Genomic DNA, 14,557 nt, shown 5'->3' with positions numbered 1-14,557 from the left:
CCTTTCCAGTATTCAAAGGAAGTCAGACTTGGTCTGAAATCTCCAGAAGAGCCAATTAAAGGTATTTCTGCTGGTAAAGCAGAGGACTTTGTAGAATGTACTAATACCAAAGGAGAGTAAGGGTGGATATTTTTTTTTCTTCCCGATTTCTAATTTCTAACACCATCTGTTTCTAACGAAGTCAGGTTTGCCTTTGTTAATGGAAAGGATGTGTTTGATAGTCAAAGAAGTGAGGAAAGGCCCTTTTCCCTTTAATAATAAAAAAATCTTCTATGACTTCCTAAGAGTAGAGTGGAAACAGTGCTTCAGCTGTACATCTTATACACAAATCCTTGATCATGAGGGGAAACCCTTTTCATTAAAAACCCTCCTATTTTTAAACTCAGATGAACAGGACTTAGCTTTCTGCTCTACAGGTACTAAAGGTATGATTCCCTTGCTATTTGACTTGAAATATCTTTTAACTGAGACAACAGCATGGCTGTACATAGGCTTTGCTTTGAGGAGAACTGGGAGTGGACCTCTGCTTATTCTGGATGGATTTAGTCCCTCAAAGACAGTGTTTCCTCTGAGGGATGAGTCTGTATTCTGCAATGGATTCAAGGGCAGCTTTTCAATTCTTGGAAATGCTGTTTTGGATTTCAGAGAACTGGCATGCTCTTTTTACCCTTTTTCCTTTGGTATTAGAGTGAAGACATGCTTTGTTTCCAAAAGAAAAAAAAAAAGGCTTTTATGAATTTGCAAACAGTAGTCTCCTACTTCGAGTCCGTATATAGATAGCCATACATTTGCCAGAGGAAGAAAGGTTGTTTATGTTCCCTATTTATCTTGTTATGGCTTCATTTGGATGTGTTGTCTACGTGCATATTCACGAAGAGGGATTTCCAGGCTTTGGGGTTGGAGAGGATGCAGGGCATGCTCTGCCCTGTTCACAGCCTCAGGTGTGGCATGCAAGTAGGTGGGTGTTGCTGAGATGGAATTTCTTTGGTCTCAAGTGCACCCTGAAAGTAAACATTGCCACCCCATCTTGATCAGCAGTTGCAAGTAAATCACCTTTCTGTTTCCAGAAGATGTGGTTGAAACAGAATTGTATCCATATTTGATTGAGAAATGAGTGTACTGCATTTAGCAGATTGAGGGGGCATGGAAGGGTTGGGTCTTCTAGAAAACAGACATTTGGAAACCTTCTGTGAGCCCCTTACAGATGGCTTTCACTGAAGTGCAGTTCTGCTCCATGGTCTGCATTCCCATGCCAGAGGTGCCCAGCTTGCATCCATTACACCTTCTTTTAAACTTCTAGCCCTTAAAGCTTATCCTTGATTCATGAATAGTAGTCGTGAGAAGTAAAGATGGCATTATTTATGTGGAAATAAAAAACAGAAATCTAAAACCAGGTTATTGCCAGACATGCATCATACCTTGATTCTCATACAGGTTTGTTTTCTTCCAATTTTGTAAGACTAACTGTCTAAAACATAAACTGGATAGAGATAGCATTAAAACTTCTAGCTGTCAGCTTTATTGTTATTTCTGGAGTTAGAGAGAAGCAAGGTTAGAAGTCTTTGAGATACAGCATCCAGGGCTCTCTTAACCTGTTCATCATTCAGATGCCCTTTTCTCAGTTTTCTTAGCAGTACCAGCCTGAAACATCAGCTGCTCTAATGTTGACAAAATGAGAAGCCAAAAAGCTGAATAAAAAAAGGAACAACATCCTTAGCTAAGGATAAGGATATATTGAACTTCAAAAATGTTGAAGTCAAGGGGCATGCCTTGGCTGTCTCCCATCCCTACATCACAGAAAAAGACCAGAGTAAATTCATCAGCTTCCCTACCCATCTGCAGAATTTTATTTTTCACAGGTAGAAGGCATGGGCGCAGGGTTGGAAGACTGTGTATTCCAGTCAGTTCCCTAATTTGAACTTTTTAGGAGGAGAAGGGCTGAAGCCCATTCAGCTGACACATCACTAAAGCAGTTTATTAAACTGCATTACTGTGTTAGTATTTGTTGCTTGCTTTTTTCTGGTTTGCCTCTCCCATCCAATCCATATCATGTTGCTGTACTTTCACCCAGCAGTACAGGAGACCTGAGCATTTGATTGGACATGCAGTTTGCAGTGGAGGAATGGAAAGAGCCTCTACTGCAAAGGTCTACAATTCAAATGATATCCTAGTTAGACAAGTGTTTCTTCTGGCAGCTGTGCCAGTTTCCTTCTTGCTGTTTGTTTTCTCATGCTGCCACCTTAGTTGTTCTGGCATAGGTGTTGTGACTGTTTGGCAAACTCAGTCCAAGTTAGAATGAATGATTGTCGTAGTGTTGTTTTTAATCCAGATCAGTTCTGCAATCTTGTTAGCTGCATCGTCTTGCAGACTGACGCAATTGAGAAGACTGGGGGAAGAAAGGAAATGCCTGTTTGTTGGCACTGCAGTGTTACTGCACCACCAGGGAATAAGGTATTGAAGCCTTATTTATGAGGATCCCTCATCATCTGCTGCAGCATTCCTGTTTTCCAAACACTTCCCAAGAAAGATATTGCCTATCTTGAAAAAGGGCAAGAGGCTTCTCAGTCTAACCTCAGTCACTGAGAAGAGTAACTTCTAGACGTGTGTTTTGGTTTAACGCCAGTTGGCAACTAAGTACCATGCAGCCGCTCACTCACCTCCCTCACAGAGGGATGGGGGAGAGAAAATAGAATGAAAGGCTCGTGTGTTGAGATAAGGATAGGGGAGATCACTCACCAATTACTTTCACGGGCAAACCAGACCAGATTTGGTGAAATTAGTTTAATTTATTACCAATCAAATCAGAGTAGGATAATGAGAAATAAAAACTAAATCTTAAAAAACCACCTTCCCCCCATCCCTCCCTTCATCCTGGCCTTAACTTTACTCCTGATTTCTCTACCTCCTCCCCCTGAGCAGCACGGGGGACAGGGGTTGCAGTCAGTTCCTCACACCTTGTCTCTGCCGCTCCTTCCTCCTCAGGGGGAGGACTCCTCACTCGTCCCCTGCTCCGGCGTGGGGTCCCTCCCACAGGAGACAGTCCTCCATGAACTTCTCCGACGTGAGTGCTTTCCACGAGCTTCAGTTTTTCAAACTTCCATGGGGTGTAGTCCTTCAGGAGCACACTTTGCCATTGTGGGTCCCCTGTGGGTGGGGTCACAAGTCCTGCCAGCATACCTGCTCCAACATAGGCTTCTCTCTCCAGGGGTTCAGAGGTCTCGCCAGGACCCTGCTCCAGCACGGGCTCTCCCATGGGGTCACAGCCTCTTTCGGGCATACACCTGCTCCAGCGTGGGGTCCTCACTGGGCTGCAGGTGGACAGCCTGCCTCACCATGGTCTTCCCCATGGGCTGCAGGGGAATCTGTGCTCTGGTGCCTGGAGCATCTCCTCCCCTCCTTCTGCACTGACCTGGGGGGCTGCAGGGTTGTTTCTGTCACATATTCTCACTACTCTCTTCTGACTGCAATTGCAGTTTGTTTGGGTTCCCCCACACACTTAAATCTGTTCTCCCAGAGGCACTACCACTGTCGCTGATGGACTCGGCCTTGGCCAGCGGCATGTCCATCCTGGAGCCGGCTGGCATTGGCTCTGTTGAACATAAGGGAAGCTTCTAGCAGCTTCTCACAGGAGCCACCCCTGCGGCCTTCTCCCCCACTACCAAAAAAACTGCACCACACAAACCCATAACACCTTGGATGAGACGCACATGGAAAATAACATTTTAAGAACAGTATAAGTAGCCCTTTGACATTTTTCTGAAAACACCTACATCAACAGGTGGCTTCAAGTCATAGAATATCTCAAGTTGGAAGGGACCCATAAGCATCATTGAGTCCTTGCAGGTGTGCTGGTTTTGGCTGTGATAGAGTTAATTTTCTTCACAGTAGCTAGTATGGTGCTATTTTTTTGGATTTGGTCAGTTGGGGTCAGCTGTGCTGGCTGTGTCCCCTCTTATCATGTCCCAGGTTGGACAGACCAGGGAGTTGTGTTGAATTCAGAATTCCCTTGGGCTAAGTTAAGGTGAAATGACACCAAACTATCAGTTAAAGATTTTATTCATTGCAGAAGATAACTGAACTGGGGAGGCATGATAGTAGGTGGCAGGGGTTTCTCACAACAGGAATTGGCATGAGACTACTTCTGTAAACCCTGTAACCCGGGGTAACCATATACATCAGTTCAGGGAATAAGGAGATCCCTCCTGTTGGATCACGAGGTTCCTCTAGAGCAGACCCTCCTCAGAGAAGGGCCCAGGGGCAGCTGGATCAACTCTTAGTCCCAGACTTGGTCAACGGTTTATATCTAAAGGGATGAGGTGTAGGGATTGTGGAAAAGGAGAGAGAGGGACAGAGAAAAAGAGAAGAGAAAGATTTCACCGGTCCTGGGTCCAGTGTTGGTCCAGTCAGCTGAGGGGTCCAGTTCGGGTGGGTGCATGCGTGCCCGTGGGGCTTCAGTTTGTGTGCCCTTTTATCATCCTTGCCCCTCCTTTGGACGGGCACTTGAGCTTATTAGGCTACTTAAGTGTCATGCAGGGTTTGTGCTTTCAGAACCTTTGGGAAATGGGTTGGTGGGCTTGGGGGTCATTTGGGGAGTAACTTCTTCCCTGCAGGCATGACCATTGTTTGATCTTTGGCCATACATGATGAGCTTCCCTGCTTAGCATATCAGAACAGCACATCAGAACAGGGAGCTGTGCACCTTCCAGCAAGCCCTCCCCATCCTGTTGCTGATGTCCTGTGCTGATCTGTGCCCATCCACCTGCTTATCACCTGTGGTTCCTTGCTGTGCAGGGTTTGTTGTTATGCAGATCTTGACCCACCACAATGTTTGAGACATTAACTCTTTCAGTCTCACCCTTCGAACTTCTTATGCACCTCCAGCTTACTCGCTGGTGGGGTGGTGTGAGGAGCAGAAAAGGGCTTGACTGTGTAAGCACTGCACAGCAATAACAAAAACATCCCTGTATTATCAACACTGTTTCTAGCACAAACCCAAAACATAGCCCCATGCCAGCTACTATGAAGAAAACTAACTCTATCCCAGCCAAAACCAGCACAGCAGGACTACCTAAAACTAAACCATGTGACTAAGAGCGTTGTCCAGATGCTCCTTGAACTCTGACAGGCTTGGTGCTGTGACCACTTCCCTGGGGAGCCTGTTCCAGTGACCAACCACCCTCTCAGTGAAGAACCTTCTCCTAATGTCCAATCTGAACTTTCTCTGTCAGACAGCTTCATTCCATTTCCTTGTGTCCTATCGCTGGTCACCAGAGAGAGGAAATCAGCACCTGCCCCTCAAGTCAAGAGCACAGCCTGGATTAGGGTTTAGCCATACAGGACTGGATCCCAGGAAGCTTGTAAGCTTTGCAAGTGCAATTGAGGGTAGGGGATAGCAAGTTCTATATGTTAAGCATCTGGAAAACTAAACTTATTGTCAACATTTAAAATACTGTTATGTTTATTTAGGAAGCTATACCAGCGTGCGGTAGGATCAGAGGAGTGCTGATTCAGCCAAGGAGACTGGAAAGCACAGCTGTACTAGCTCTGTGTTTGTTAGTGCTGTCAGCATGTGCTCGGAGGTTCCCTGTGGAATGACGTGTGGATGTGGGGAGGCACTTTGACTGATCTGTGTGTGTATGGCTTAAGCGTGCAAGATGCTGAGGCACTTAACGTGGATGTGTTGCTTGAGTCGATGGCGTCTCTGGGCTTGCATGGTGACAAAATCCTAGGCATCAGAATAATGTGTTGTCAGGCTATAGTTTCAATATAAGTTGCTGGGCTTCAGTGACAGAGTTCTCGTTCAGCTGGATCAGTTCCCCAATCTAGTTTATCATGTGATGTACAAATGTGTTGGCTGGATCAGTGCAGGAGAGAGGAAGTAGCATGATGATGATAAAAAGAGGGATGTGGGCTTTTCTCTTTGAATGTCAGACATAGTGTCATCAGAGGACAATCTGCATTTTGTTGTTGTGAGGGCATGGATTTTTCTTTTATAGAAATTATAAATCAATTTGCATCAGAGTTTTGTAGTTTGCTGTTGTCCAACTCTTCATTTAAGGTCCCTATATAAATCTCTCATCAGGATTTATAATACTTGATATATAAATAGCATTTGACGTATTTGGAGTGCTTCACAAACATGAACACTGTGTCCCTATGTCAGAGGTGCTACTTTTAAAGACTTTCTCTAGTAAAAGACACTTTCTCCTTCCTACTAAATAGGGAAATTAGGTTTGTAGTCACACTGGGAGTATATTATTCCAACTTCAATTTATCCATAGTAGCACATCAGTTTTAGTAATTTACAAGCAGGCAATTCATTTTCACTCATTTACAGAAGCACAAGGTATTATTGATATGTACGGAGAGAGTCTAGGGTATTCTGCACCTTTTGGCCTTTCTCTGGTCTGTCTTGATTTTTTAACAGCCTCCTAAATACAGTGTACTGTAAATTCTGGTTTTGGATGTATTCTCCTAATATAGGGAGAATATTAATCTATTTTTCAAAATAGCTGTGTTGAATATCTGTGGATTCTTTAGATAAATGAGTAAAAATGAGTGCTATCTCTTTTTTTTTCTTTCCTCTTGGTTAAAGGGAGGGAAAGGTGACCTGTTACTTACCTGTTATTGTTAGGAAATTCCTCCAAGGGCTTCCCATTCTCTTTTGCTCAGCTGTACTAGCCTGTTTTATGTTCAGGGTGTAAATGTTAGCTCTGGAAACCTAATTAAAGTAAACATGATTACAGTAAACAGCATTCAACTGGCATATGATTGTGTGACTTCCCTTACAATTGTAGGGTATTTATGAGAATGACAACAGACACATGAAAACTCTTCATAGAAATTCATATTCATGTAGGTATTCTGTGTAAACCCAAAGTGAAATCTCATTTTGGAGTAGGTTTCTGTTGGAGTCAAGCTCTCCTATGAGTATTTCTAGCTGTGTTAATGCGAGGTCATAAATTTGTAATCGAGATTGAAACTTTGGTGTTCCTTACCTGTTTTTTTCGACTTAAGAATGCATCTGAGGAGCTTCCTGAGCTAGAATGCTGGTTGTTGTCACGTCTGGAGAGATTTCACATTTCTTTGGCTATGCTTCCAGTTAAAAGATTGTCATGACATATCTCAGCAGGATGTTTTAGTCGCTGTTGTGCAGTGGTTAAGCTGTTAAATTGTTTGTCTGGAAACTTCTGATTAAGCATTCTGATCACCACCACGAAGAACATCAGGCATACTTCTGGCACGGCTCCTCACATTGTGACCATGAAAGACAGAGAAGCCGTCAGCCGTCCTGGAGTGATGGCGGTGGCTTTGACACTCGGAGCATCTCCACTGGGTCTGCGGAGGCTGCCCAGAACCCAAGGAGGCTCTGTGTGTTGTTTACTACCCGATCGGAGTTAAATACACTGACCCGGTTATGGCTGTGGTGCCCGTGCAAGTTTTTGAGATTAATCTTGTACTGTTTGGAAGTAGCAGCCAGATAAAACAAACCTTGTCCTGCTGCATGGGAACTTACTATACTGTTTATATGCTGCACTTCCCATGGTGAGAGTTCGTGTTGCTGAATGAAACGCCCTGTTGTGGTGCTGGTTTATGTTGATTGAAGGTGTGGCTCTAAATATCTTAAATTCAACTTCTCTGGTTCATTCATAAGAAAGTAAAAAAGCAAATAGATGTTTTTACTTGAGACGCTTCCCCTGCAGACCAGCCATTTTGAGTGTCTTAATCACCACATTTCCTTGTTTCTCCATGTTTTGATTCTGACTATGGAGTGTTAGCATCTGGAATGAACTCTGTGGCATTCCTGAACAGAGAGAAGCCACTTAACGTGTTTGTTTCACATAAAGCATCGCTTCTTCCTTTCTGGGCATGTGTAAGTTTTAAGAATGTATTTTCAAATACTTGCACTTGACTTCCTTTGCACTACTGCTGCTATCTCCTTAATGTTTACATTTAGTTGACTTTTTCTTGAGTTGCAGTATGTACTAATCGTTGCTATTTATTTTCTTGGGGTAATACCAACTACCTGGCTGGAAGGGATGGGGTACCCTTCTTACATAATTTAGAAAATACATTTACTTCATTATTATTATTTATTTTTGGTTCTATGGTAGGTTTAGAATTGATTGATGATATAAAAAGGAAAGAGGCTTAAAAATCTCACTTGCTTTTGATGGGAATTAAGACACCTGCCTCCTTCAGTCCTTTCGAAATCCCAACCTGAAAATCAGAGAGGTTCTGAGATGTCTGGCTTGGTTCTTTCCTGAGTAAACACTAATGGTTTCAGCTGAGCCTTATGCATCAGTGTTCTTGGTGGTTCATGGTTATAGATAATTTTGCCTTAATTTTTTTTTCTTTCTAAAGCCATTTCTTATCACAGCTGGCATTACTTAACATTTAAGAACATGTACACCCATTTTCATTATCAACTGGCAACATCAGAGACAGGGGAAGGGGTAGATTTCCAAAAACAAACACTGCATGTTATATACTCTATGCAGGGTGCAGAAAGAGATGAAAATGAATGAATCTCTTCTGCATATAGAAAAGCTGGCAGCGTTCCCTTTAGAGGAGACCATGCCTGCCAAAATGTTAGGCTTTACTAACTAAGCAGAGATTGTCCTTTGGGTGAAGAAGAGGTTAAATGTGCCTCTGTCACTTCTGAGAGTACTTGGTGGTTGTTCTGTGTTTCCTGGGACACGGGCAAAAGTTCTCTTTTGCAGTATGTGATACAAAGACCCTGAAATACAAGCAAGAAATAAACTTAACCAAGTTTTATACGCTGTGCTTAATACCTTTAATTCAGATTTAAAACCATTCACTGACCTGATAATAGAGCTTTGGAACTTGCTGGGGAAGGCTGCAAAAAGTTAACTGCTTTAAGAAGGAGACAGGATGAGTAACTGGAGTGTTTCATTGAAGGTTGATGAATGATGGAAGCAGTGCTTGGCTCAGGAAATCCACTCAGATAAAAACAGTCAGAGGCTAGGAGAGCATTTAGGGGAAGCGTCATATGTGCTTGCCTGGTGTTGCCTCTTCCCCCGGCATCCATCTGTGGCCACTATGGTTCCTCCTTCAGTTGTTTTACTAATGTACTGCAGGGAGGTTACTTTTGTTTGCCTCAGACACTTGTCCCAGCAACTTGGGCACCTTCTGACTGCCAGGACTCAGCTGTTGCTGGTTAGTCTGTGTGGTGCTGCCAGCTGGTAGGGCTGCTTGAAAACTTTGACTTGCCAGTGTGTTTTGAAGTTTCCCTCCCACATCATACAGTCCTCCACAAGCATCCTGCATGGAAGAAGACAAGGGTGTTGGGAGGCACTACTGGTACTGAAGTGAATAATGCTTCTGGGGATGCTCATACCACTGCTGTTGGAGACAGGGTACTGGGCTTGATGGAGCCTCTTCTGACTCAGACTCCCATGAACATACTAAACACGGCTTGTGCTGCCTTCTTGTAGGCTTGAAAGTTTTGTTTTTTTTTTTTTTGTTGGGTTTTTTTTTTTTTGTTTTTTTTTTTTTTACATTTTACTATGCACTGTGTTGCTTCTGGAAGATTATTTAAAAGTTGCAGTTTGATAAGATGTGTGAGCTGATCTAACAGCTCACTGTCACCTCACCAAAAGCATGATTCCACTCCTACATGTGTCATCTTCCCCCTCTATTCAGACTTAGTGCTTCTTTAATTCCCTCTTTGCAGTTAGTTTTCTGCTTGCTTAATTTGCAGAATCAGGGTCTTAAACAATTTCTTTGGGATATAAAATAATAAATTTTGGGAAACAATGTTATCCTGTAAAAAACCCTTTTGCTTAGCTCACTCGAGTAGCCCACCTCTGGCTCCTGTAGTGCTTAACACTGGCTACGTGTTGATGTTTCCTGAAATTCTGAGCAAGAATCAGCAGCTTGTGCATCTGTGTGCATATATATGTGTATGTATATACACACTTGCACATGAGCATTTTCAGTAGGAAAGTTTCAGACCATTACAGGGTCAGAAACAAAGGTCTATGAATTCTGAAAGAAGTGTCTGGGAGCAGTGATAGCTTGTGCTCCTGCTGAGCTCTAAACTCTGTACTGGCGGGGGTCTGCCGCCTTGCAGAGAGACAAGGCTTACCTTCTACTGGGTTGTGAGGGAGCAGCTCTGATCTCCCGCTGACTTTCTAATCTGGATAAGAGCAGGACAGCCTGGCATGCTGCACCTGAAAGGTTGCTAATCCATGCTCTACTAACACATTTGAATTTCAGTTACAGTGTATTAGACCTTTCTGAGGTTTTTAAGGTCTAACATGGAAGGGAAATGGCAATCTGTTACGATTTTTTTTAAGGTTCCTTTTTTGGGCAAGAGAACCTCAAACTCTGAAATTTACCTCGGGACAAACAAGGAGGACATTTGTTTTGTTTGAGAATCTTCCCAAATAACTGTGTCTTGCTCCATTTTATAAGGGATATGTGCTGAATCTCAGGAGAAAATGAGGAGGGAGAGGGAAGAGTGGAAAGGAAACCAAGGGGCTGTGATGTGACCTATCAAATCCTGGCTGTTGGGGCACTAAATAGGATGAAAGTCTAAGGTGATTTTCCAGTTGTAGATGGAGAGTGACTTCTAAAGGCTGCTGGTGGTCTTTTTTGAACAAATACATCTTGCTTTCATCAACAAATCTGCTTTTTGTATTTTTTGCTTTTATGTTATTCTGCTTTAAGTAGAGGAAATAGTGGCTTAATTCTGATAAGAAGCATGGAAACGTATTTATTGATGTTTTGTGAAGCCATGCCGGTGAAACTTCAGAAATTGTAAATGATTGTCTGAAATAGCAGCTTACAGGTGAACATCTTAAGTATTCTTAATAAAGGTGATACCTGATTTATTGCTTAGTATTTTGTATAGCGTATTACATGGTAATATTTTAAATTTTAAAAAAAATACATATTGCATTTTACGGCTTGTAAGGAGTGTATGTTTCTCTGTTTTAGGGCATAATTCAGAAGATTGTGGACAGTCACAAAGTGAAAAATGTGGCCTGCTATGGGTTACGACTCAGCCATCTGCAGTCTGAGGAGGTTCACTGGCTACACCTGGACATGGGGGTGTCCAATGTGAGAGAGAAATTTGAACTAGCCCACCCTCCAGAAGAATGGAAGTAAGAGTATAAATCTGTTCAGTGTCAAAATCGAGTCATATAAGTCTCTTTGCCTTGTCTTAAACTACTCTATAATTCATTTTACTAAGGAAGATCTTGTGGTGGAATAGAGGTGGTGGAACGGAGAGGGGGGGAAAACCCGGACCACCAAAGTCTTCAGAAAGAGCTGTAAGCAGTGTTTTGTTTGTGGGTTTCCTGCAGACTGAAGAGAACATATAAGTGTAAGCTGGGATTTCAAGAAGGCATAAAATAGGAACAGAAATCTCCTAGTCCTTTGTCCTGAAAATCTGCAAAACGTGATACATCTAGTGAACCAGCCCCATCTCAGGTTTTGTCAGCCTTAAAAGTTTTAGGACAGCAACACTATTCCTATTTGTGTTATAAGCACACTGCTGCAATTTTAAAAGGATAAGTCTTACTATTTAAATAAAAACAAAAATATATTGTTAAGTACTTGTATTTATGGAGAGACTGAGTAAGAGAAATGTGATTTGAAAACAGTGAAATGCAGTGAATAGAGCAGTTTATCCCTCTGCTGTTGTAAAATTTTTCAGTTGTAAAACTATTTATTTGGTAATGAATTGAGGCCCAGAGCGATGAGTGACACCTGCGTTTCTTCTAACTGGGACCTTCTCCAGTTATTCCAGGAGGAATGAAAAACAGAAAGGTAACTGCAGAATTTTTAATTTTTTTTTCATAGCCTAGGTACATTTGCTGTGATATTTTCATGATATCAGTTAGTTGGATAAAAGTGGTATGACCTGTGTTCTGTTGAAGGCTGAGTTTTCTTCAGCTTTTTAGCAGAGTAAGCTGATGGTGCATGCTCAGGAGAGGTTGTGGGCTGGAGAGGAAGGAGGGAAAGATTGTCCACTTTGTTGGCAGAAAGACAAGAGGAAACTAAAGTTTATTTGCAGAAAGACAAAATAGTTTTCTAGAGAGGATGGGGAGCTCAGAGTTTTAAAATACCATTAAACCACGTATAGCACTAAACTCATGTGGGAACACCAAAAAGTAGATTACTATATTTACTAGTTCACTGCAGGAGTTTTGTGCATGTTTTTTCTATGGTTTATATTCACAACGACAATTTGTGCAGAGGTTGCTAGTTATTTTAAAGGCTACACATATCTTCTGCAAAATTATTGTAAATAGTCTATACTTAATTTCTTTCAAATGGAGTTGTTATATACTAGCAGATGTCACAGTTGGCATTCTTCAGTTTATAAATTCTCTTTAGGGGTCTGACTTTAACAAAGGGAACAAATTCAAACAAATAAGGAATGTTTAAAATTTGGGTTTCAGAAAAGTTGCACATGCACTTCTGTGCATGTTACATTTTATTGTTTCTGGGACATGCATCGCTATTTTCCCTTCCATACCTCACAATAAATTTTTCACTGATAATACTGTGAAATCACAGCTTAGGAAGTAGGGGATTCCTGAATCCTTTCCATAATAGTAGTGCTGTGTATAAGATGTGAATAATTTATGCTGTGGAAATATGTTACATAGCGTACAAGTGTCAGTTCCATTTTTATTAAGCAGTGCAACTTGCACTGTACACATTGCAGAGCAAAGTTAATTAGTTTCAAAAGCAAAATTAGATATTGTTTTGAAGTTTATGGAAAGGAATTTTATAAATACTCATGAAAGAGCTATGGCAAAATGTAAATTATTCAATACCTTTCCAGAGTGTCATTTAAAGTTTTATCGAATACATGCAGCCTGACATACCTTTTAAACCTGTGGAGATTTGCTGTGCATAATCAAAATGCTGCTGTCATATTTGTAATACCATAACACAGAGTGTTTAAGATCATATGACAGTACTTGTAAAAATATTTAGAGTAGTAAAGGGAGAGGTGTCTTGGAATGTTCCTAAATTAAAAGCTTCCTATAGTGTTAATAAACCAGTAACTGCCTCTTGTATGGTTGGGGTTTTTTAATCATCCAAATTAAAAGGGCTGTATATTCACACTGTTCAGAAATTAGATCTCGGACATTCTTGTGGACTAATCCAGATATTAGAAGTTACACTGATTGTCAGTAGGTTGTACACAAAAATTACCAGGATAAAATCTGTCTCCCGTATACTCAGCTTTTGTTTGATGCTGTGCTGTTTACAATCCTGCAGAGGATGGGCTAATGAAGGGGAGTAATAGGGATACAGCTCTGCTTCAGATGATATAGCTGTAGTTAGAGCTTAGAAAGAGTAAATAATAGTGGGCTTTAGGGCAAGGTCACCTAAAATTCTGTCACTTCAAATTTTCTTCCCTCTTCCTATGGCAGACAGTTTGGTTGCAGGAGCACACACAATTTAGCTTTGCCAAACTGCCAGTGGATAACCTCAATTATGTCACAAAAGATGAACAGGAAATCATTGCTTACTGGAAGCCTTTTTTTCCCCATCCTCACATTTACTTTTATATAGTACTCTGACCTTCTTCTTGCTGTAAAAAGGTTTGTATTTCGCATGAGACAGCAAATGTTTGAACTGTCTTCTATGGGTTTGTTTGTTTGTTTTAAAAAAAAATCAGTAAAGACCGAATACTTCATTTTTTCCTATAAAGAAGAAAGATTGGCACTAAAGGTCATATAGAAGCCTTTTATTGACTGTGCCTGGATCTTCACTGTACGTTTACTTGAAGAATGTTAGTGCTAGTTAACTGTATCAAATTAAATCAGAATCGGCATCAGAAATTTCCGAATGTATCTAAATCATGGTGCCAAAAATGATCGGTTATAATTATTGAAACTGCTTGCTTATTTGTTTGTAGCAGTTTGTTCAGGAAATAAGTATTCTGGAGTGTGCTGTGTTTTACGTCACATTGGGTAATACTATCTTACTACTTTGAGTTATGCAAGATTTAGCACTACAGAAGCATTGTATAATTTCAGTGTACTTACATGTAGTTGCTTTAGAGAAACTGTAGTCTTCCAACTGCGGTCTGAGGGTTTTATTCATTACTGAATTCCAGTAACGCTATTGCTGTTAGGTTTCTTTTACAGTAGCATAAATTGTTAATTGTTCTTTAAGCATTTGCTTGTATAAAGGGTATACCTGTGCATGCGAGATGATCCTAGATGACAAGTGAAATACAAACAAACAAAAAACCAGGGCTTTTTAATGGGAAGGCAATAATACTGGGGTGGATTTGTTTGCTTTAGGTTTCCTCTTAGTGTTTTTGCTAGCAAGGCATGTATTAAACTCACTTCTTAATGAAGAAATTCCTCTTCATTTGTCATTATTTTAATGTCTGGATGTTTCTGAGGGCATGAGGGAGAAAGGTGAAAGAGCCTTCCTCCCTTAACCTTCATTTTTATCTCTGTGTGGGACTCTTAAATCATAGATAGCATCAACCCTCACTATGTTTTATAATATTGTGCCTTAAACAGTCACAGCAGCTATCCTCTCTGTCTCTAAA

The 14,557-nt window shown here is 41.3% G+C and overlaps 1 protein-coding gene across 15 annotated transcripts in view; it reads left to right on the top strand.

Moving 5' to 3' along the window:
• Positions 1-14,557, top strand: part of PTK2 (protein tyrosine kinase 2) — a 227,179-nt gene that overhangs the window by 95,063 nt on the left and 117,559 nt on the right. For all 15 annotated transcript variants that reach the window (XM_049819633.1, XM_049819642.1, XM_049819634.1 and 12 more), the window contains one exon: positions 10,966-11,132. In XM_049819633.1, the coding sequence (XP_049675590.1) occupies positions 10,966-11,132 (167 nt within the window). The remainder of the gene's footprint in view (positions 1-10,965; positions 11,133-14,557) is intronic.

The sequence above is a fragment of the Accipiter gentilis genome, chromosome 2 (assembly GCF_929443795.1).
Source record: "Accipiter gentilis chromosome 2, bAccGen1.1, whole genome shotgun sequence".
Lineage (NCBI taxonomy): Eukaryota > Metazoa > Chordata > Aves > Accipitriformes > Accipitridae > Astur > Astur gentilis.
The sequence above is the reverse complement of the archived record's forward strand: the minus strand, read 5'-3'. Positions and strand labels throughout refer to the sequence as shown.